This window comes from Oenanthe melanoleuca, chromosome 3 (assembly GCF_029582105.1).
Source record: "Oenanthe melanoleuca isolate GR-GAL-2019-014 chromosome 3, OMel1.0, whole genome shotgun sequence".
In the NCBI taxonomy this organism is placed as follows: Eukaryota; Metazoa; Chordata; class Aves; order Passeriformes; family Muscicapidae; genus Oenanthe; species Oenanthe melanoleuca.
In genome coordinates, this window is record NC_079336.1 from 79,958,489 (window position 1) to 79,983,778 (window position 25,290).

The window sequence follows — 25,290 nt, forward strand, 5'->3', positions numbered from 1 at the left end:
AACTTCAGTTACTTATGAGAAGATATCTCTTCCCAAGGTTAAACATTCAAAGTTTTGTTCTGAGCCAAGACTTTGTGTAATGTGTTGGTGAAAACATTAGTTCATAACATTTCTGCAGATATATAGCAATAGAGTTACACTCTGTTTCTTTATTCTGGGATGGTTCTTTTGAGGGAGCCTCTGCTCATTACCTGATTGATACAAAATCAGGGACAGGCATCCACCTGAGAGCTATTAGGAAATAGACCACAATTTTGGGGTGACCAAGATGAACATGTAAATCTGCTTTTGCCAAGAGTAAGATAATCTTGGGTAGTTTATTCCAGTTTTAGAAGTGACTTTTTATGTGGGGTTTTTTTTTCCTACTTTCTTTGTCTTATTTTTTTGCTATTGTAACAGCAGGGGGGAATTGTTTTCTGACAGTGTAGGTAGATCTGCTTCCAGGAATGTTTTGTTTAGTTAACTGGCAAATTGCTCCTAGTGTAGGCATAATCTTAATACAATTCAAATTTCTGAGGAGTAGCTGAAGTACTCCTGTTTTCTAGAATAGGATCATGAGACATAGCTGCATTTTCACACCTGAGAACTGAAAGTGTCTGCATGTAGTCAGTCAGGTGTAGAGACAGCAGTGACTAGAGTAAGAGCTCCATTGCTTCTTGACTGTGTAGTTGGGTATAAGGCAGACTGGGATGGAAAGAAGTGAATTTCCCATGGTGAAATTTTCCATCCAGCTAAAGTTTTGGGGACTACTGAAACCTCTTTTAAATGGGGAGGAGGAAAAATGCCTACTAACTTCATACTGTACCTTCTTTCAGGTATGTTTATGAACAATGCAGTAAGGTAGGATTGCAGGCACCTTCTCAAAATTCTTCAGCTGCTTTTCAGGAAGTGCCACAATTCTGCCATGGTGGGCAGTTGCAGAAGGATTTGATAACCAAGGAGTGCAGAAAACCATAAAAGGGAATTCCTCTCTCATTTATGAAATGTCTCTCATTGCTGCTTTTTGGGGTTGTCTAGGCAGGTGAGAGATAGGACAAAACTCCTTACCCATCTCAGAATAGTAATGCTTTCTTGCTTTGTCCAAGGCATACTCTTTCCTCTTGGTTTTGGCTGCTTTATTTCTTCCTGTGCTTTTTAACTCATAGAATAACTAGGATTCTAACTCATCCTGTCAGATGTTTTGCATATAGTGCACCTTCAAGTGCACTCTCTCTCTCTCCATGTTTGGGGTGGTCAACACTTGAAACTCCTTTTTGCTTCATTAATGTTTGATTTGTTAGACACAAAATGCAGAGCTCTGCAATAAAGTATTCTATAATTTTGGTGTTCTGCTGGCTTTTGAGAGAATACACATGGCACAGTATTTATACCAGTATTTATTAGTGTGATTTGTTAATACTAATGCAACAAAGCATTTTAAAACCAGTTTACATACCGTGTCCTTTTAAATCTTACTTGACATAAACCCTGCAGTCTTGGAAATACTTTTCAAAGCTGTTCCCCTCTCCCCCCAGCAAGAATTCAAATGTTCTAACCACTTTAAGCCATCATAATGGGAGGCATTTTTAAGTATACTTGTGCCATAGAAAAATAACTTTGATTAAAAAAAATTAATACTTCTCTATGCATTTGCATCGAGAAGAGACACATTGGGCTTAAAATCAGCAAAAATCAAACATTTTCCTACTTTCTATGCCAAATTTAGCAGTTCAGGTTGGGAAGTATTTTAGGAGGTTTTCCTGGCAAAGTTTGATATGTAATTACCCATACCTTTATGTTCGAGGACAAAATGGTTTCTTTCTTGAGGTTTCTTCCAGCTGCTATTTTTTTTTCCTAAGAATGTTTTACTATTTAGTGTCTGTTTACTGATCCTGTGGTTAAAGGAATAACTGAAATGGAATAGATTTTTGAGTGGTGCTTATCAGCAGAGCATTTATTGGAGTATCTGATCCAAAGAAAAAGATAAAGTTAATATCTCATATTCTAAATCTCAGGAGGATGATTGTGTTGTCATAGGGCAATGTTAGTTATTACTTGCAATATACAGCAAAATAGTATCCTTGAGGAATTGGTGGAAGATGGGTAGATCACTTTAAAATTTTATTCCTACTTCACTAAAGGCCCCTTCAGCTCCTAGAATTCCAACCTTTTAATTGTCCTTTAAATAGTAGACTACACACCTTCTTGAAAAAGATTTTGAAGAGTTATCAGAAAAACGTTTGCTATATGATTTTGCTGCTGAGATTTTTTTTTTTTAAAGTGTAGAGTTGTGCATTCATGAGAATATGAACCATTTAGCTTTGACTGGAGGGCAACAACATTGTAAGTTCAGCTAGAAACCAGATGAATCAGATTGAAGTACTCACAACCTGTCTTAGCTAGTTTAAATGCACTGGATTCTTTTTGCAGTTTATTTCAAGAATTGTTTGGAGGAGGCTTTCAGTGAAAACTCTCTCAGTGTTTTTTGGTGTTTTGTAAGACTCAGCTACTTCACTGTGTATTTTCCACATTCTCCCCTCTTACCACTTGTGTGTTAGTGCTCTTTTCTGGACTAATTGTCAGCTGAGCACTTCAGTGTCTTTATGTATTTAAAACATAAAAAGTCTTTCAGTCATAGAGTTTTAAAAGGATGTTGCAGTGTACACATTGGAAAAAATAATAAATTCAGATCCAGCTACTTCATTGGGCTACATCAGTGTATCTTTTGAGCATGGAAAGCTGCCAGAAGGGCATTGCATTAATACACTGTAATGTTTGTAAAGTTTGCCCTCCATTTAATTTCAATTTGAGGTTCACTGTGGCTTCACTGACTGAAGCATCATTTTCAGCAGCGTACCAAAAGTCTGTAGATGATAAGCAACATTTAAATTGTTTATGGTGAAAATGAGAAATCCAGTGCCAGAATACTGATGCTTTTAAAGCATAACCCCCTATAATATCTGTAATAATAAAAAAATGTTACTGATAACGCTTTTCTAATTGAACTAGAGTTCTTAACCCTGAACATGAAGGTATAGAACAGATGATGAAGTAGAAGATTTTGAATGCATTTGTGGGATACTGAATTTCAGATCTTAGTTTACTTTAAAATCTGTTTCTGAATGCATGTGATTTTCTTGTTGCCAAGTTCTCTGTAGGTCCACCTGTGTTTGCCATGCTCCATTTCTGCTCTTTTATTTGAAAGGAATTTGGCATGCATCATTTATGAAGAATAATTGAACTAGCTCAGTTTAAAAATATGAATAATTGTTTAAACTGCTCCAGAAAACTTGCTTATATTCCCTTAACAAGATAATAAATTACAGAGGACCTATAAATATCAAATATGCAGCATATATGAAATCAGTGAGGTGACTTCTGATTTAGAAAAGTAAACCAGCTTTTTTCAGAAGGTAGTGTACAGAATATATAGAACTTTCAAAGGACAACTGAGGATCTTGTTAACAGCCTAATTAACCTCCTTCCTGTACAAGGTGAAGCATTAGATGCTCTGAATGAATGATGAAAAGTGTCAGGTAAATACAGAATTGGATCGATTTTCTTTTAATAATAAATAATCCTTCTAATTTATTTGGATGAAAGTAAATGTGTCTGCTATGGTTTTGCTTTTGCTGTGTGCCAGGATTCAGCTCAGAGCGAATTCTTAGCAGAGTTCTAAGGCTTTGAAAATTGCTTTCTAATGGAAATTGTGACAGATCATTAACTACAGTAGTATAAATGCATTAATTTAACATGTGTATAGTCATCCTAAGTTCCCAAATGCATGACATAGTGTGTGCTGAGCATATAGGGAGTATCTTTGTGGTTTTAACTAATTAATGACATGATTCATACTATGTTAATCTTTCTCAAACACAGGGCTCCTGACAGTGTTGGACAGGTATCATTCAGGGACTGATACATTTGTACTGTAGTGACACTGTGATCCCACTGTAATTGCTGTGCTGGAAGGGGATCAAGAAGCATTTAATGTGCTGCATTTAATCACCAATGCAATTACTGGGACACTGAAGTAGATATGTTTTCCTGCTACCAAATCACAGCAACCTCTGAATCATAACAAACCATTACTAGATATGCTATAAGGCTTTGTTTCCAATAAAAAGACAGAACCTGGGATTTTATAGTCATACTTAATTAGCATCTGTAGTTTTAATATCTTTGAAATTAAATGTCTAATGCACATGTGCTACACAAAAGCATTTTTTCTCCAAAATCTGTATTCTTCTGTCATCAAAAAACAGGAGAACAAAAATTCAAGAATTGTGATTATTCTGGTGCTGTTTTTCAGGCATGGAGAATACATACCAGTATGTAGTAGAATTTTTACTGTGAGGCAGCTGCACAATTCTTGTCATAAAAAAAAGGATTAATTGATAGTATAGACCATAAAATTAAGTTTATAAGATCAAGTGCTCTTCTTGTAGCAGGTAAGGCACTTCACACCTTCATAAGAATGTAAGGGAGGTACCATAAGAAAATGGAATCAGAGAAGCAATCTCTTCAGTTTTCATAATTAGTTACATATCAATTGAGGCACATGATTTGAGCACAAATAAGATTTGAAGTATGTGATTTTAGCTGTTTAATGCCCATTGCTGTCTCAGTTTGCATTATGCATCTTTAACTGGAGATGCAGATGTGCATCTCTCTGAGGTTGGGACCTCAGGTTTGTCTGAATGCTCAAATAGTTGCTTTGCTGTGGCAAGTTGTAGGCACAACAGCACAAGTAATAGATGATGGTTTGGAGGGCCTCAAATATGCATTTTATTTTTACCCTTGCATGCAATTTATTTCCTGCTTAAAGTATAAACATGTTAGAAATTCCAGGATTTCCCATTTCTTTGAATTTCTTCCTCTTTCAAAGTCACTTTGTCATTGCTACTGCTTTTATGGCCATGTTGAGGGAGTGGGTTTTTTCTTTTGGCAGCAGAGGCAAGTTTAATACTCTCACTTCTTTCAGACCAAGCCCTGAAAACTGTTGCATGCAATCATTCTGTAGCCTCTGGGCTTGAAGTATCCTCTGCGTTTAGCTTAGACTGCCACTTGACCTTCTGAGTTTGCTTCACCTTGTGGTTTCCAATCTACATAATAATTTTGTGTCACACTTGAGTTAAATGGTTTCTTTTTGACAGATGAAGTATCTTCAAAGAGATTTTAACTATATATTCTGCCTCAGCGATAAGGCCATTCTATTTGACTTGATTTATCTATAAATATGAATGTCCTTCTGAATACCAGTTTAAATTATGTAAAAGTGGAGATTATAAATTATCTGTATAAAAATTACTTTCTAGGGATATTGTACATATAAAATGTATACTGTGAGTAATTCTGGATTAGGTGCTTTTCAGCACAAAGCTGATGTTTTATGAAGGAAATCCAGGAATTACTATAATATGTCTTGTTAAAAACCATGGTGATTTGATATCAGATTCAGAAGCATATCCCAAACCAGCTGTATCAGAAGGGTGTAGAAGTATTGGGTGTCAGTCTAAAGACTTTCAGGCTAAAACACACAATTCTCACTGCCAGGAGTAACTTAGAATTCTGGCTTTGCTGTGCCTTATACACCCTACAGTCATGATTTTGCTATGTGTTCCTAGAAACAGGAATTGTATTGCCTTCCCTAAAAGTCATCCAGGACCATTTTTTTTCCTATGAAGTGGAAACAGAGGGTTGTGTCATGATGAAGACTTTTGATATTTCAGAACTTCAAGTGTTTCAAATAAAATTGTCTATAGAAATAACAGATATTGCAGATGTATGATTTTTGAGAAGGTTGTTGGAAACAAAGAAATTTTACATTTTTTTATTCCTCCCTGGCACTATGAGCTTCTGGTGAATTCCGGAGTCACTGAGAAATGATTAAACCAGTGATGTGGTTAACGTGTTCCGCGAGAGAACAGCAATGTGCAGGTTTGCTCAATTTTAAGTCTGGTGAGTGAACCTTGCCTGCTGAAAAGAGCAGATCCTAGCAATGAAAGGAGGGATTTGCAGTGTAGCAAAAAGCTGTCAAACATTTTACTTGACAGACCTACTAAATTTGGTGTATATAAATTGCATAATGCATTTTCTTCATAAAACCTTTGCTCTAATTGAATACTGCATTTTTCACAAAGAAGCTGATTGTTGATCAATGCTATTACTCTGTCTTTGCTGTTTTCTTAGTTCTAGTGTAGTGTTTCTTTCTGCTTTCACAGAAGTGACTGTGTAAAAGAAGCTAATAAAAAAACCACTCAAGGTTCAGGTTCTCGTTATAGGAGTAGCTTCAGACTGACTTGGATGCCTTGAAAAGGCATGTGCAAGGATCGAAGAGAAAGTGATCCTTGAAACTGTGTAACTTGGCTTACAAGGTCACTTGTCTGATAGTGCTGTCCTTTTAGAAGATTTGATGGGGTTTTGTGTGTTAGAAGAACATGGCAGCCTTTTTTTCTCTTTTTCACAGAGCTCTGTGTTATGTTTGCATCTGTGTTTTCCATTGTGGGTGTACTGATAAGTAAATATTATATGAGGCTTTGGATTGATATTTAACAGCTGAGATGGTTGATTATACCACTGAAAACATTTGCCATTGCCCATTCCAATGTCATCAGTGTGAACCAGCTGAGCTCTGCCTTTCTTTTTCTTTGCTGCCCCTGGGGTTTAATGGCTTTGCAGAGAAGGTCCTGCCTGGCATATTGAGCTCCTCCAGGAGGTCTAACCCATAAGCAGTGAGTACTGAGCTGCAGCACACTAATGCTGTAGGTGTTGACTCACCATGCTGTTTCTAGTTGCAGTTCTCTTGAAGGTAGATTATCTGTGCAGACCCTGACCACATTAAATCTTTGGGTATCTACCAATCTGATGATATATTTGTATGGCTGCAAATGCTGATCTGCTTTTCTTTTCTTGGGAATTAACCTTTCTCCTGTTCAGATATTGTTTGCATTTAAAACTAGATTTCATGTGTCTGTGACTCTTGCTATACCTGGCAAATGGTTATGTCTCAAATCTCTGGTGATTGTTCTTACTGTATTTTTGAGCCTGATGTAAACCAGCTTTCAGATGTGCATGAATTGAAGAGCATCTGTAATGTTTTGATGTGACTGATACCAAGATCTGATTGACCAAGGCTGGAATTACTTTATGACTAGAAAGTCATTCAAAATAACCAGCTGCAAATTTGGGCAGGGGGAGTCTATAATTCTGATACATGTTTATTTGTGATATAATTGCTTTGAAAAAATTGTCAATTTCTTTTTTATGTCAAGGTAACAAGCAGTTTTTTATAGATTATGTGTTATTAGACACAGATCTCCTCTCAAAATTCCACTCCTCTCGAAATTCCATTCCTGTTTGGTTGGAGTTAGGAAACAACTTTTTGGGTAATCTCAGTTGTTTCTTTGTATTCATTTTTCTAGAGAAAAAGGTGCAACTAATTTGGCTAAATGATGTGCTCTGGCTGGAGGCTGCCCTGGGGAGGAAAAAAGGTCTTTTGGGCATGGACAGTTTTGGTACAACCTTGCATGTTGATGGGTACTTTCAGACTTTCCCAGGATGACATTAATGTCTGTAAATAGTGGCAGAGTTGATTCAGGAATGCTGAACAAATCAAATATTGGGCAGTGTGCACAGAAACCAGTTTGTTCTTACCTAAGGATACTCCAACACAAAGAACTTTTGAGAATATTCTCCGGGTCACTTTGTAAAGTAGATGTGATGTTAGAAGAGAACATTTTGTAAACTGTGAGAAACGTGGTGTATTGCTTTGGATATTTGCATGGGAGCCCTAGAGAAGTCTTAGAATCTTAATTTTTTTGTTTTTTACTGACTTTGAGGTTTGACTACCTGTGTCATAATTGCATATGCACTTTGTAGATATCTGGGAGGCTTAAGATATTTCTGTTCTGCTGTTTTTCTCTTAGCAGAAAGTTGCTGCCCTCAAAAGCCCAGCCACCCTTGCGGATCATATGAACTATCCTAGTCCATGTCAGTGCAAAGTCAGCCAGGTTATTTTAAATTACTGCTGAATTCAGCTGAAGGCAGTAATGAACAGCTTGATACAATAACTACTTAAACCATTCCAGCTAGACTTCCAAGAGCACATCTGTCTGTGTCCTTATAAGTACAATACTTTAATCTCTCCGTTACTGTATTGTATTCAGGATTTGTCAGGGCTGCAGAGTAGTTGCCAAGGGGAGTCTAATAAGAAGAATGTATTGGTGCTTCCTGTCTATCATTATTATCACATTGCAATACAAAGATTAGAATGATGAATGTGTAACATACACGTTTAATGGTAAAGTAAGTTTATTTTCATATAAGAGGTGAATGTGTAGAAGTCATATTTTGGAAATCCCTTGGAAAGAGATTACCATACAAAGTCTCTTTCCATACTCTTGTTTCTAGTTCAGCCACTTCTAGCCACTTACCTTTGATTCCTAGCCATTTAAGTTTTTACCTTCTCTATACCCTTGCTTCATTCCCCCCAACACTTCCCTGTATCCATTAGAAATATAATGAATTTTTTAGCTCTATTTTTTTTATTTTTTTGCCCCAGGTCCAGCAAGACTATGAATCTCTGTTCCAAATGCTTTGCTGGTAAGTGCAGTAAAAGGTTTTGTGTTTCCCTTAGATTATTGAAACCACATTCTTGGCATCTCCCTTAGGATTTGTGCATGGGTTTCTTTCCTTCAGTGTGTATATGTAATCAGATTTTTCTCACTTTGGTGCTTCCTTTATTTGCTAATCAAAAACCCCTTGTGTAAATGTACCCATCAAACCTTGTTCTTGAACTTTAGGGAATTTAGGTACATCCCTGAACTACAGAGCTCTGTTGTCAGCACAGCTCCTGTATGGATGATGTGGTTTCCACAACACAACTCTGAATTGTAATTTGGAATTTTGTAGGATTTATTTTGTAATAACCTCTGATATATAGAATGGATAAAAAATTAAAAGGAAAAGTTGGTATAGGACACCTTATTCCATTTCCTTTAACCTGCAGCTTTTGAACATTAAATCATCAGTAAGTCGTTGGTAGGCTGTTCTAATTGCTTCATAATATTTTCTTATTGTAAGGTCATTGATATTGTGTAAAATCTTAAGAATTATTATTGACCTTTTCCTGTTAACAGCTTCTAGCTTTGCCCTTCTGAATTAATATTTTTGTATTATTTAGTATTGTAACCTTCCTTTTAATTGTAATTAAAATCCTGTAATAGCTCATGATTTTTAACTGCCTTGGACCAACAGATAAAATTATCAAAGGTTCAGCTTAATTTTTTTTTTTTTTTAACTTTAAAGCTTTTTTAGCATTTTTTAAACAAAAAATGAATTTTGACTTAGACTTCAGATCTTGGGTTCAACACCACTTCATTAAAAAAACACATGGGAAATAAAGTTTGTTGAAAGGTTGTTCAGCAAAATGTATTTCTCTGGCTGTTTTCCAAAGGCATGGGACCCTGGAAAGGGTATATTGAAGAAAGTAAGTAATTTCTTGTACTCTTTGCCTACTGACCACAGTCACAAACAAGTCTTTGATTTGACTCAGTAGGATTGTTATGTTTCACATTGGCTCTGTAAATAACTTGTGTTTGTGTACTCAGCAATGCAGGCTTCTGATTGTGGGACATCACAACAGCCCATCCCTCATTTGCTGAGTTTAGCAGAGTACCCAACACTTCACGGCCAGCAGACCAGGCATTAGGCAGAGCATCTCTTCTTTTGGTTTTTACCAGTTTGAATTTTTTTTTTGTCTGTAATTTTGTTTCTCTTTAAGAAGAAGAAAAGTTCTTGGCTTCTATTCTGTGGTTTTTCTGAAATGCCATTACCTCTGATACAGTTAATTTTTCTCTGTTGTAAAATTGTAAGATGAGACCTTGTGTGATTGGCAGGGTGGGGGTGGGAGAGCTTATGTTTTTAAAATTTCAAGATGTTCCCTAGAGCCTCTTTATTTTAATGACATAAGTCTTTGGGAGAGTTTTAATAACATGAAGAGCTACTAGTGGTTGGAATAAAGGTACTGTAGAAGACACTGTGGAAAAAAGACAAATTTACTCTATCTTATTTAGGTCTTAACTATAGTTCCTTCAGCAAGTAGTATTGAAATAACCAGTTCTGTTGGAGTCATAACTCAAAACCTCTGAGTGTCATCATGCCAACATAAAAGTGGTTTTCTATTTTTTCTTTTTTTTTCACAGATGTTACTAAAATATTTTTAGCATATTTTTATACTGGGTTTCTAGCTACATATTGATATAGAAAGATCTGTACTCCTGTTTCTGTAAGTTTAACCAGCACAGGTAGCAAGATTTTAGGCAACTAAGGTATTGAAATATGTTTTTCACTGTTTCAGGCACTCCTAAGAGAAAGAATGTGCAAAATAGTTCCTCTTTTTTGTCTTTTAATATGGCAGGTTGTATTGAAGCAGAGGGAATATTTCAAAATATTATTTCTCTTGACCATCATTTCCTTTTCCTTTTATTTCAGAAAAAAGAAATCCACACAACGAAAAAGGTTAGTAACTCTTTAAATTACTTTTTTTGTTAATTTTTTTTCTAGGTGGAAGAATCCAGTCTTTCTTTTTAAAAAAAATTATTTGAGACATAGCAGGAAAGACCCTTACATTTGTGTAAGCATTCTGTTTTTTATATGTATCAGGAGAGAGGAGCAACAAGTCCTTAAGGGATGAAACGTTCTGTTTACAGTGCAGTATGATTTATTTGTGGAACCTCCCTATCTTAGCAGGTTTTTCAGACTTTCTGAACTATCAACAAGTCTGTAAATACATGATCACAAAGTCTTCTTTGCTTCTGCATTTCCTGGCTTCCCCATAGTCCTGCTTCTGCCAGGGCAGGGTTGGTTTCTGCAGTAGCCCGGAGGAGGCATGACTGGGACAGGAGGTTATTCTGTACCACCTCCCCTCATTGCCAGGGGTGGGGGAAAGAGTCATTACTCCAGGGAGAAGGGGCTGCCTTCCAGTCAATAAAGTCTGGCAGAGGGAGTGGTTGGGTAATGCCAGTTCTGAGCATTTTGCATGTGAACCACTCTCCTCTGTCTGGTACATTTTTGTTAGTAATATTTTTGGCATTAATGTTTGTTTTCTTATCTCATTGCTGTTTCCAGTAAATTGTTATCTCACACTGCAGTCTTTACCTTTGTGCCTCCAATTCTCCTCTCTAGCCTGACACGAGGGAAGAGGGAAGTGAGGGAGCAGCTTGTGGTTTGGAGTTTCAGTGGGACACTAAATTTGGGAATATCATTCCTAAACCATGACACCCATCCCTTGGGGAAAAATGGTCAATCTTGACATCCATCAGAGTAATTAGCCCAGAACTGGAGCAAAGACTAATGTCAATTTGCCTTATTGTTTGACCAAATACTTCTGTTTTCTAAATTTATTGTCAAAATAAATTCATTGAATTTTCACATTTCTCTAAAGATGAGACAAACTGCAAAAGCAACCAGATAATATAACAGGGAGACCGTCATTCCTTGTTTTGGTTGTCTTTTGAACTTTTTCTTACCTTAAGTGTGGGAATACTGCTCACAAGTTATTGCAGATATTGTTCCATTTTCTATGTCAAGAATGAGCTCCACATTGGACAGATAACATGCAGCCCTTTGCCTGTAACTGTCCGGTGTTTTCATCTAGTTTCAGAAAGTTCACTAAGCTCTTCTGTAGAACCACAAAATTGCTGTTCATTTGCCACAGACCAGTTCTTAGCTTTTACATAACGTTTGATAAATACTGCAGAAGAGCTTGAAGTTAGCTACCCTCTTCAGTTGTCTTTGCCTCCTCTTCACACCATCTGCCTGTTCCAGTAAAGAATACCTGACTTGTTTTACTTAAACCCTGTAGAAGCAACAGACTCTGAAATGTTCAAGAGCTTCTCTGAAATAATTTCAAGTTAATTGTACTCCTGCAAAGTACTTCACAACATTCTGTCTCCAATTCAGTGCTGACCGTGTGTTACCAATGCCTGAGTCTCCAGATACAGAACAAGTGTAACCCTACATATTGAAGTACTTCAAATAAATACACTCTTTAGATGGTGAAGACACAGTGGCTTCAGACTTGCTATGCATCTAGAATACAAATGCAGTAAAGTGGTGTCGGTTTCAGAAGTTTTTTTTGGTGGGGTTTTCTTGAGAGAATATAGACTGATGAAAAAAAAAGGAGTTAATTATGGACAGAGTATCTCTCTTCGTGACAGCGCATTTATCAAGAATGCTGCAGCCTTCCTTCTTTCAGTACGGTAAACTGTGAATTCTGAGTGATTAAATACAGGACAGTGAGTTAAAATTTTCAAAACTACTCTTTATTAACCTATCTTTGCTCCCATTAGGTTTATGGAAGTTCTAGTATCAACTTCAGGTAGGGACATTGTTTGAGTACTTTTTGAAATGCCACTTGATAAAGTAGGATCTTTCAGGCAGGAATTCTGCATTTGTGGAAACAGCACCTGGTACCTCAAGAATTCAGTTTTAATTGGAACCTCTGGGAACAGTTACAGAATGAACTATTACAGAGTACAAACAAAAATTTAAAAAGAGAAAATTATAAGACTACACTTTGTACTTACATCACCCCCCAGAAATACAGTCTATCTTTAATCCAATTGATTGTGAGTTAAAAGGGCTTAATTTGTGTTATGTTCTGTCAGCAAAGGAAAGAGAGGTACAGGAAGTGGATTTCAGCTTGTTCAGTAGTGTGTGAAGCTAAAGGTAAGTGCAGCAATAGATGATTTGGTGGAGAGATGCAGTTGCAAAACTTGGAAGAATATAAAATATGGTTAGAGTATTCTTGGATTTGTGAATCAAAATCATAGGCATTCTATCTGAACATGTAACTGAAACTTCTGGAGGTGGGTATCCATCCCTTAATCTAGCTATGCAATATTTATATTAATGTTGTGCAGAGTACTAGATCACCGTCACTGAAATTGAAAAATAACACAGCCATATAACTCAAGAATTGTCTGAATTTTAGGGGCTTCAACTCATAGTTCAGTCTTACTTGTAGGTTGAAGTAAAACACATATTTTTAATTACTGGATTCTTGATGAGTAAAAAAACTGGAAATTTCTAATCTTCTTTATACTAGCAGAAAGTATTGCTAGAACCGGATCTGTATTTTCAGTACATATGCTTAACTCTATGCTAGGTTATAATGAAATTTTGAAACTTGGATAGTATTTTTTATGTTCCTGAATTGAAAAGATCTAATAAGGAGTGAAAAAGAAAAATAGACATTAATATGTACTATATATTGTCTGAGTCTAGAAGTGTCAGATTGTTCATGTATTGCTTGAACTCAGATGTCTGACTGTAGAGTTACTTCATATTTTTGCATATCTTAGCCTTTCTTCTTTGTTGAGCAGACCTTTATTTTGTCGTGCTTAAAATTGCACACAGTTTTTGGAGCTTACAAAATTGGCAGTTTTTTGTGTCTCAGACTTATTGAATAGTACAATTTCCTTTTCTCTGTTTTTTTAAATCTTGGGAGCTCTTTAGAACTTGTCTGTTATTGCTGCCACGTCTGGCAGTAATGACTCCTATTGTAAGCATGAGCTGGCAAAAATCAGCGTTCCTGCCTAAATAGATTTTGCTGTTAATTAACTGCTGATTTGATTGTTAGTCAAGCTTACAGCTTACTTACTGGAAACCTTTTCAGCAGGTGCATCTTGCATGTTGCTAGTTCAAATTATGCTTTTTTTGATGTATCCTATTGTATGGTAATCACTAAATTATGCTTCATTCAGCATTGTGTTCATAAACTTTTCAGTCCTAAATGAATGATACAAATCAGTTATGTTTGTATTTTTCATATGCTTGTAATTTCTGATGTGAATCCACTAGTTTTACTACTTTGTTAGAAGAGCAGCAAGAAGTGTTTCCAGAAATTTGAAAACATCACTAAGAACTAATTTTCTTTACCACTACATGAGACTTTTCTTTCTTCAGTATGGTATTCCCTTCGTTGACTCCTAATAGAAGCCAGTGCCTCAATACATTGCTTCATTAGGTTAGAATTTGCTGCTGTATTCACATCTGTCTTTGTACGTTGAAATACATGGGCTGCCTGCTAAAAAAATGTCCTCACTGGCTAGAGTTTGAAAGTAGTCAAGCTTCATCTTTAACTTCTATTACATAGTCAAGCTTGCAGCTAAATATTTCTTTGGAAAACTGTATAGCTGTTACAATGGCAACAAAAATGTTTCTTATTTCTCTAGCGCCTTCTAGTAAAGAATATAACATTTGAGATATAACCATAGATATTGTTTGGCATACATTCAATTTCTTTTACTCTGTACCCAAAGAATTTCTAAATGGGTAAACCTGGTATGAAAAAGATGTTTTAGCATAATTAGTAAGCTTGAAATATGAGATGTGTGCTAAGCTTGAAAAAGAGAGTCACCATGAAATGGAGTTAAGAAAAAGATTGATAAACTGCTTCAGTTATTTATACGCTTGATTTGCACTGCTGACCCCTCCCAATCATTCTTTTTGCTCTGTTAGTATGTATTATTCTTTGGCATTGAAAAAGTGTAAAAATCTGAATAGTAGCTCTGTTTGGACTGCTAAAACAGGCCAATATTTTGTGGAAGGTTTGGGAAGGGATTTTTAGTTGACTCCTTTTACCCTAACCTCTCTTAAAGGTTTAGAGGGGAAATACAAATCAGGAGAAAATTAATTTATTCCAAATTAATTATCATACAGTTGTATGATCTAAACTTATGGACTAATAATTTTACATTTGTCAAAAGTAAACATAAACCAAATCATCCAGTATCTTTATTTATACAGTAGCTTCCTAGGTCTCAGATTATAACAGGAGAATTGGAAATTCTGGAGAGATGGATACCTGACATTTTCTGTTCTTGCTGCAGTTACAGATCACACGTTGAGTGAAGTTAGTAAAACATTACTTTACGGGTCCATATCTACATTGTCATGGCATGGAAGCTGCAGAGTACAGTGCTTCTATGTTGCTTTGTTTCAATACTGAACTGATTTGGCTGTGCATTGTATAAAAAGGTGGGGAGGATGCTGTGTGGAAGGCACGACCCTCGCTGGCCTGGGACTGGGCTGTGTGAAGGCATTGTGTGCACAGCAGTGCAATGAAAGGTGTCAGTAGGACCAAGGGCCAATGGCTCAGCTGCTGGTTTGGTGTGCTCAGTTATTTTGTCCTTTTTCATCCTCCTTTAATTTCCCCTGGATGAAACAGTAGGAAGGGCCAAGCACTGATGGAGGACAGACCCATGACGTTTCTGTGCAATTGTTAGTGGAAGAAATAATTTCTTTCACAGCTGTCACTCAAACGTTGTGTATTGAGGTAAGATAGATTTTTCTTTTTTTCTTCTTTCAGGCTGGTTTAAGTTAGTGGGGCATTATCCTGTCACATAAATGTCTTTTCACCAACAGAGTCTAGAAAAATTGAATGCCTTTTAATTAATAACTATTATAATTTTACAGTCAATCAATCCAATCAGCAAACTATGCTTTAGGACATTAGTGGCTGTTGGATTGTGTTTTGAAAAATTCAATGTAGTAGACTAGGGCTAATTTGTTAAAAAAATAAATTACACTCCAGCAAAATTATGACCTCAGTACTGGCTACTTGAAAAGTCTACCAAAGACTACCAATTAAATCTTAATTGAATTTTTTGCTCTGTCTTGACAAGACATCAGTGATGTCTTGTCATGTGTTTTCTTCTCTCATGGTATTGCCAGTCCCATTGTGTAGATAGATCTACAAGCCAAGAAAAGTGCTCAAGCCCTTTTTTTTCCTCAGACTTACATTATTTTTAGTTTTTCATAGCTTTGTTTTCTAGTATGTTTTTTTCTTTATGGGAGAGTCAGTTTCTTCCTCTTTTCTTAATATCTTGTTCCCCTTCTAACTCATAACCTTTCCAAATGACTCGTTGAAGCACCAGCTGTAATTTAGTCCCTTGTGTATAGGTTCTGTGCTGATGTAAAAAAAATGTTTAGAAACATGACTTAATTGCCATGATGTTTGCACTTTGCCAGCATGAAAGTGGAGTTACCTATTGAGGATGTGCAACCCACAGGTTTAATTTATTTAACTTTTTTATTACTCCATTTTCTTATAAATGTGTGCATTAGATAGAAGGAGGAATGTTATTATTTTTTTCCTAATATAACAATTTACTTGATTTATGGAAAAATCTGTGCTCTTTTTTGTGTATTTGCTCGTTTGGAGCCCTTCTATAGTTTATAGAGACACCAGTGATTTGTTCCTTAGCCTCCCTGTGGAGTTTGTTCCATATTACAATCTAATTCCACGTTCGTGTCGTGCACTCCTGAGCTGTTAATTTGTACATTTCGATGCAGTTTGTTTCATCGTGTTTTTGTAATCCAAACTGAATCTAACGAGCTATGTGCTTTAGGGACCCAGCCTTGCCTTGCCAATTAGAACAAGTGGTTACTGAGAGAGAGCATGTTTTAAATAAAACATGGCACCTCTGTGTGGGACCAGCCGCCTTCTGGGAATAAAAAGAGGATATTTAACCCTTTCTGCCTGAGAAGAGAGGGCAATATCAGAGTACACATTTTAGAAACATTCTATTCATTCCTTTAAACAGTATTATGCAGATTCATGGTTTGTCTCTTAAATAAAATGTGGTTTGCCACTGGAGATGTGTTAGGCACTACTGCCTGCGGAGTATTTAGGAATTCATAAGGATATCAGACTGCATGTTTTCTGGGATTCCGATTGCTAATGCCACATCATAATTGTACAGGACTAGCAGCTACCTTTTTCTTTCCCCTTTTACTGCTACATAAGAGGCTGAGAGAGAACAGGAGGAGTGACAGATGGTGAAAGAGCTGATTTCAGAAGGTATTTTAGAAGGGAAGGAGTCTAGAAACTGCATTTGTTTATTTGGAGTGCTAAGGTTATGTGCTAGATGACTAAAAGGAAGTTACCATTTTGAGGTAGCTGGGAAAATGTGCATTTATCCAGTGTTCTGCTGATCTTCAAACTAACTAAACTTCCTGGTGAATTCAAGCAAGACACAATAATGGTTTAGGAAGTTAACTTTACTTTGCAGTTCTTTCTTGAATTCCACTCCCAACATTTCCTTCCCTTTTTCATTTAATTACTATTAACTTGTACGTCTACACGCTTGAGCATCTCCAAATGGGAATAGTTATTGTCCAACAAGTCTTAGCTAAGAACAGTGAGAAAGAATTTAGGTGAACAGTCATGGCAGTTAGGCAACATTTCAACAGTCCTTGCATACACAAGGCAGGCAAGACCAAGAAAGACCTCCCTTGTGAAAACCTTTTTTGTTGAGCAGCTAGCTGTGAGGGAAGTACAGCTGTTTGCTAAGGGGATTTAAGCTGTTGGGGAAAGCAGGTGTATGGGACAAATGTGATCTGGACAATAGAATGAAATGTAACTGATGACTTTTCAGTTCTTTAGCCATTTCATATGAAGGAAATGTCATCTAGCAGCTAGACAGCTAGCTAGGATCCTGACTTGGTTTCCTTTTCAGAGTCAATGAGGATTTTTTTGTGATACTAGACAAGTTGCGTTTTTTTTGTCTTGCACTTCTTTTCCTCATCAGTTAATGAGAGATGGTACTATTTCCCAGCTGATTTTGGACAACCTGGTTTTGGACTTGCCTTTCATACCCTTGAGGAATGTATGCAGTTAGGGATCTTTTTTTCCTTTATTTAGTCTTAGGCTTCAGAAGTCTTAGGCAAAATTTTGGAATTTCAATTCTTTTCTGTATGTGTCTTTTCTGGAGTTGAATTTCTGTTTTTCATCTTGGCACTTTATCTTCAGTCCAGGTAGTTTCTCCTCTTAATTTAAAGGAAATCATACTGCACTGCTACAATTAATGCATACCATTTCTTTTAAAACTTTTAGTGCTTTTTCTTATGGAGCCTGCAAACATGCCAGTCATTGTTGATTCATACCAGTCTTCTTATATGTATTGCAAAACGTTCTCACAAAGTTAGTCACCAGAGGGCAAACTGCTCATGCAGATTTAGTCAATACAGCCAAACTTCCTGCTTTTTTTTTAAAAAGCCTAACAGTTTGAGTGAGTTTCCATGTAGTAATAATTAAACAAGAAGTTTAATGACTGTTGTATTCAGAGATTAAGAAGTTACAGTTTTACGCTGAATGAGATGGAGTTTTTAAAAGATAAAATTTTAACTGTTGGACTAATTTGTAAGCATTGGGGGGAAAATACCCCTTTAGTTAATCTTTTTCCTTGTTATCACAATAAATAGCCCTTACTAAATAAGTGATTAAATATCACTTAACTATTAGTCAGGGAGAAAAAAGTAGCTTAAAACTGTTTTCAGTAGGAATGTCTTTATCCCTAGTTTTAAGTAGATGAATCTCTTTTATGGGGGCAGATATCTGTATCTGGAGATACAGATGTGGCCTTTCTTGAAAAGTCACCTGAAATAACTGCACCTCTAGCAGTTGAACCTGTAAGATTTTCTTCCTTTCCTTTGCAGACAGCGTAGGCTGTTGACTGAATCTGGCACTGAAGATTTAGGAAATGACAAGACAGGTTATAGTGCTGTAATAATTAATCCAATCTGTGTGGATGCATTGTAACTGTCTTTTAATTATGATAAAAGGATCAGAGTACAGGAAAGCACAAGATTACTGCCCTAATCTCCTGGATTAAATCACAAGTCATTAAATACCATCTAGGTAAGATTTGTTTGCTGAAAATTTCTCCTTTAAATAGCTACTCTGTCTTGATGTGAGGGTGCTGGGGATTCTAAATGCACCATGGTTGATAGTATTTCTAATGAATAGGCCCCCTCACTATTAAGTAATATTAAGTTATGCCTTCTTAATTGCAACATTGTAGGGATGACATTTGCACATTGAGCTGAATAGAGAATATTTATTTTCTTTAGAGAATTTCTTTAAAGAACTCATTAGCCCCCTAGTGCTTCAAGAAAACAAGTAATTTACCATCTTGACATTTGTGTGAGTCAGAGGTTGTTCTTGTTCACTGTATATACATAGATAAGAATCTAAAGCACAAATGTCAAACATCCACAGATATTGGTATCAAAGTATCAAGGTATTGGTCAAAGTATCAACGTTGAGAAGTCTTGGAACTGCAGTCCTTTCTTCATCTCTCTCCCCCAAGACATAACATTTTTTGATACTTTAAGCATTAAAAGTACTCATCTCCCTAACTCTATGGAACTGCAAAGGTATTTAATGCTTCTGTTGCTGAACCTAAGAATAACTTTGAACATTCTGAAAATAAATACTATAAATACATTACAAAAGTCTTGTCAAAATTCTGTAGCAGAGAAAGTTGGTAGAATTTGGTTCTCTTTAATTTTTCTTTGGAATCTTCCTTGGGGTTGAAGCAAAGCCAAGAACAGAAAGGAGCTTTGCTTTGCTTTGCTTTGCTTTGCTTTGCTTTCTGTAAGATTCCAGTTGCATGTTTTGAATGTCTTTCATTCTGTCCAGTAAGGAAGTTAAGGGTCCTCTAAAAGAGAAGTTCTGTGACTTGCATGCATTATGAAGTCATTTAAAATTAAATAAAGAGGTCAGATCACAAGTGTAAAAAATTGATTAGATCAGGCACTTCTTTATTTCAAACTGCTTGACATTTCAGGCTCAGTGGAGGATTTTGCCATCCTGTAATGCACCCCCAATCTCTTGGTATAAATAAATGCAGTCATGTGGAACTGTTAACTGTTACTGGGCCAAAGCATTTGGAAACCATGGATCAGGAGTGTTGATTCTGAGCTGTTGGGTTGCAGTGAGGTTGGACCCAAACACTCTGTCATGGTTGATCAGAAGTGCTGAAGCTGAACAAGCAATCTGATTTGGGTCTTCTGTAGAGTCCTTCTTCTGAGATTGCCCTTTTCTTGCTGCAACAAAAGCAGCTCTAGTAATAGTCTTCAGAACATAATGCAGGATTTTTTCTTTCTCTTATGAGTTCAGGCTTCTGATCAGACAAATATTGCAGGAAGCTCTGGTTTGTATATTTTGTATATATTTTGTATATTTTAAGTACTAACCACATTGTAGCTGTTTATTACTTGAATAAGTGAATGTTATGATGTGCTAGGTTAATGATCCCATGTATAAGGAGGAACCTTGGAGCTTTCTAAACATTTATTTTGTATTTATGTACATTTATTTACATTAATAGTTTGGCAGCATTGCTAGCATTTTCATTAGGTTTCAGCTCCTAAATAACTGGAGCTTTTATATTTTGGGTTTGGGACATTTCTGTCCAGCTCTGTGAAAAAGGTCCCATGTAAGTGGAGAGCAGATTATGTGCAAAAAATAGATGTCTTGGGGGCTTAGTAAGTATTAGAAATGACCAAAAGTACACTGTACATCTCAAATGCTTTAGGATTGCTTGAAGTAGACATGGTGTTTACTGGAAGCTCAGTAGAAGCAATAGAAGATTCATTTATTTTTTGGTAATTCTGTAAGTTATAGGCTTTGCTCTTTTAACAAAAGATGCTGGAGCTTTGCCTTCCATCTTGTTTTTTGCTTCAGAGTAGGAAAAAAAAACCAAAACCAACAAAACTTTCAACACTTTAGAGGGTGTTTGTGGAGGTAAATACCAGTCTGGCTCATTTCCAGGCTGAGAAAGAAATACGCTGTGCTATTTACCTTGGTGTTCTAGCAATGTTTAGTATAGCATTACTGCTCTTCATAGACAAGCTTTCGTTCTTCTCTGTTGACATGTCTTACCCTGCAATATGTGAAGAAATAGGAAGTTGATCCCAGTGTAGGTAAATGCAGTCTTTCACCATGACATTTATTGTGCCTCAGCAAAGTCAGTGCTTAGCTTCAAGTTGTCAGCAGAACTGGCATCTGCCAAAACACTTTGAACAGCAATTTGAAAACTAGTTTGACAATGCTGGTAATTTTTTTTTTTCTCTTGAGATTCAATAATATCTAGAGAAAATTGTGATAGGTATAAATAATCCCAAAAATGCAAACACATATAATGAATGTTGACATCTATTCAATTGACACAGATAAGTTAATGTTTAGAAATTGCTCAGGCATTATTCTTCATTCTGCACTGCTTCTGTTAGTGTCCATAATTATTATTTCAAAAGAGTTAAAATTGCTGTATAACTGAAAACTTTTGACCGTAAAGGTTTAATTTAAGATAGACATAGCAGTGACTTGTTTTGCTAATCAGCACATGAAAATCATAGCTGATATGTGGCTGCAGCTAGTTGGAGGTAACTGTGTGTGTTCCAATATTAATATTTTCTTATTTTTTCTAAATTAGCTCTTAAATCTATGCACATCTGAATTGTAAAAAAAAGTAACTGAATCTAAAATCAAGATGGTTGCCAGTATTCTCCAAATCAATATATTTGTTAGCTGTGGGTAGCAGTAGGTCTCCAGTGCATTTTAGTCCCTTTTTTTCTTCCTCTCTTTTTTCTTTCTTTCTCTTTCTTTGAAAGGGTCCTGGTGTGCTTTAGTTGAGGGAAAAATATATAGGAATATTCATCTAATAGGTTTAGAAATGCAGAGTGCTGGAAGCTTTTGTAACAGAACCAGTTTTTCTTGGTATTAATGAAATGAACTTTTCTTCATGTAAAGGTCAGATTTCATGTATTTGTTCCCATTTGAGTTCTTTTTTGACAGAAGGAAAGCTATTTTGCACTTGATTTATAAGATATTTATTGTGAGTTAGTACTGCATAAACATCTGACATTGTGAACAGCACTGTGTACTGCTGACCATGCCTTGATGAAAGGAATTTTAAGATACTTATTCTGGTCTTTTCTGCAGGTACTGTAACAAAGTAGAGAATGTCCATTTACAGGAAAGCAGGAGTAATTATTTTAACTTGAAGCTGTTTTCTGTAGATAGAGTGGTCAGTTGTGACTCCATCCATGCACCTGGGCCTGAGAAATTAATTGTGACTTACAGGGAAGGGAAACTTACAGCTCATTCACTTAAGACTTCTGAAGGTGATACTGTCAGGAAGACTTGAGAGTATCTTCACTTAGGAGACTTCAGAAAATAATTAAAGTACTAAATCTTGTATTCTCTTATGGCAGCTTGTTCTTTAGTTAGGCTTAGCAAGGTGTTCAAATTAAAGTCTGGCTGCTTTATATTAAAAAAAAAGCGGAGAAGATAATTGTGTTGATGTGATGACATGTAATTTATAAATATTCAAGTTGAAGATGATTTCTGTGAAATTTTTACTAACATTTTATTATCATAAAAGCAGTCTTTTTTACTAACAGTAGTGGTAGCTCTAAATAAATACAAAGCATTTGAAAACTTCTTATTCAACTAAATAATCAATTTTAATTTCCTATATTTGTCAACCTTCTGAGAAATTCCTAATGTTTGTTGTATTCCTAAACCATGAATAGGCAAATGAACTAGAAGACAGTAAGTGTCCGACAAACAGGACAAATACTAAACTTCATTATTTTGTACGTGTGTGTAGGTAGCCTCTAGATTTTTTTAGTTAACAAAAATAAGTTCTAAATTTCATTATTAAATGTGAACAGTGACTAAGAATCAGTCTTTAAACATGTTCACCAAATAATAAAACATTTTGGTTAAAATGAGTCCTTGTGAAACAGAATTAGAATAAGTCTAATTAGAATAAGTCTAAAATCTGAAAACTCTTTCTAGAGCTGCCAGGTTAGAACCTATTTCTTCCATTTCTCTTTTCTTAGCAAAACTCAAAGGAATTCAGGCCCTGAAAATTGAAGAAAATCATAAGGTACTGTGAGTTTGTATTCTTGAGCAGGTGGAGAAGTCCCATGTTCTGTTGTGTCTTCTCCATCAGGTTTGAGTCTGTGTAAGCAACTAGCTCAAAGGGTTGAGATGTTTGCTGGTTTTTACCCAGCCTTCTTTTTTGTTTTGCCAGAAGGAGCTTTGGCTTCTGGACTCTCAGTGGAAGAAGCACTTTAGCTTGGGCATATATCTGGGCCACCTTCTTCCCTCTCGTTCCTCAGTCTCTGAATGACTCAGAGTTGGGTAGGTGGAGAATTTAAAGTGACATGGCATTTACTGTGTCCAAAAGAGACATCTTTCTCCCCCTTGTGTTAGAAAACTCTTTTTTTCTTTTATATTGTGCTTTATATTGCATTTAGCAGGGTAGTGTATTCTACTAAGAACACGAGCACCTTTACAAGACAATCACGTATAACTGAATTATTGAAGAGAAAGTTTCCTGAGTTCTGAGTGTACTTGCAGTTTCCAGTTGGTTGGATGAAACTAGTAACAAATTATCATTATGGCTATTCTGTGATGTTCTGACTCTCCAGGTGCACAGCTTTCTTCACTAGAACATGTCTATAGTAGTATTTAGTATCACTTATTAAATAGAGGCTTAATATAAAGTTGCATTTAATGGTTAAGTGCAGTTCATTTTCTGCCCTTTGCTCAAGGGAAAGCAAGTAGGAGGCTTCCCAACTTCTTTCCCCGGTTTTACTGCTGATCAGGGAAACAGAGACTATAAAAGTTAGCTTCTCTTTCCACTGTGTAAGTTGTGCAGCCAGGTATTAACAATTTTTCAGTTGTGCCCTGGCCTATTAGCAGGAATATACAGTGGTACAAGAATGAATTTGTTGAAAATTTTATGCCTTCATGACCTATTGAAGAATGGTATTCTTCTGCAGTGTTATTAAGTCATTTTTCTTCTCCTCTTAAATTAGTGTTGACATTCTGTTACTGGATTTGTTCTTGTCTTCCAATTGGAACATAACAGAAAAAATTTTATCGCTGGTATATTAAAATTAGTAGTTTAAATACTTTCCTTGAAGTAGAATTCAACTAGAAAGATTGTAATGTAAATCAGTGTATGATTTAATTTTGGTTTCGTGTATGAAAAAGTGCTTGTGGAGCATTCAAAGCATCAGGAGAATGCAGAAGATAAGGATGAGTGGAAATCACAGCGAGAAAAGGGCAAACTCCCGAGGAAGAGGAGATACTCTTGTCTATCTGCGTCAGTACTACAATGGAAAACAGCTCTTCACAGTTCTGCCTTTAGTGAGCATTATAATGCCTTTTCAATAACTGCCTTGTGACACTGGTGATGCAAATTTTGTACAATGTGGGGAGAGGTGGGAAAGCTGTTTGATATTAAAATGTCAGTCCTGACCAGTCCTGGTGGTTTGGTTTGGTTTGGTTTTGTTTGGTTTGAACAGAGCATTTTTACAAAACTGGGTGCAGGTTTGGAACTGGCATTTTGCTAATTCTTTAGCTATAGATTTTTACTCCGATTCAGCTCAGGTCAGCCTTAACTAGAAGTTATTGATAAGGGATTTCTGTTTGCCTATGGAAGATAAGCAGGCTTTATAATCCTGTTTCTATTGAATACTTCATAAAAATTTCAGAATACTCGAAATGAAGCATTTGTTTTGAACTTTAGCAAAGAGATAGATCCGTATAGATGGAACTGGAGTGCTCAACATAACCAATAAAGGGTTTGTGATGTGGAAAGAAGTTACTTGTTTTGCTTATAAGATAATTTAATCATCCTACTTGAAGACTTGAGACAAAGCTTAGGTATAAGTGTAGATGAGCTAGTTTTTGACAAGGGTTGGAGCACAGACTTCTACCAAGAGGGGATGTTGTGTACAAGAAAACCACTCAACAGTTTTACAGCAACAGAAAAGGTGAATAGAAAATAATTCACCAGTTAAAAGCCCCAGACAGAAGCACTCAGTTTTTTGATAGTTTATAAGTTGGGCATTTCAGAATGTGCTGCATTCCTTAGGCAAGTGGGCATTTACTCTTACTGTTTTGTATTTGTTGTGGCTCTTTTGTCCTAGTGGATGGCACACAGCAGCTGATGAAAAAGAAAGTAGTCTTCAGTTTGTTCTCTGGGACAATTGTGGTTTTTCAGGAGTTTTTCTAGTGTCCTCTAATCTGCCTGCTCTCTTGTAGAGTGACAGCAGAATAATATAAGGTGTATTCTTTTAATGCACTTGGCTAATATCTTCAAATGATATTCAACTGGCTGAGTTATAAAATAGAATTTGCTTTACATTGATTTTAATAGTGTTGTGCCTGAGACTTTTATAAATGGTGCAAACTGCAGGTTTTAACCAGGAATTAAAAGTGGGAGTCATGCACTGGATGGAGTGATAGGTTGAGATGGGAAAGTTAGGATTAGACTTAGTTTCTTTACATGGCTGATACTGCTCAAATTTAAATCACAGAAGCAGTAGTTGGAAACTTTTCTACCAAAAGTCCAAGTTGCGTACTCAGATGGTGGGACTGACTCTTGCTGTAAAGATGTGAAGAAAGCTTCTAGAAGAAGTCATAAACTAGTG

The 25,290-nt window shown here is 36.1% G+C and overlaps 1 protein-coding gene across 2 annotated transcripts in view; it reads left to right on the forward strand.

The window, feature by feature from the left end:
* Nucleotides 1-25,290, forward strand: part of ZFAND3 (zinc finger AN1-type containing 3) — a 133,368-nt gene that overhangs the window by 24,924 nt on the left and 83,154 nt on the right. Inside the window, exons 2-3 of one of the 2 annotated variants that reach the window (XM_056487343.1) lie at nt 8,543-8,583; nt 10,474-10,500. In XM_056487343.1, coding sequence (XP_056343318.1) covers nt 8,543-8,583; nt 10,474-10,500 — 68 coding nt within the window. Of the gene's footprint in view, nt 1-8,542; nt 8,584-10,473; nt 10,501-25,290 lie in introns of those variants that run through there. The other variant, XM_056487342.1, reaches the window with a different exon arrangement.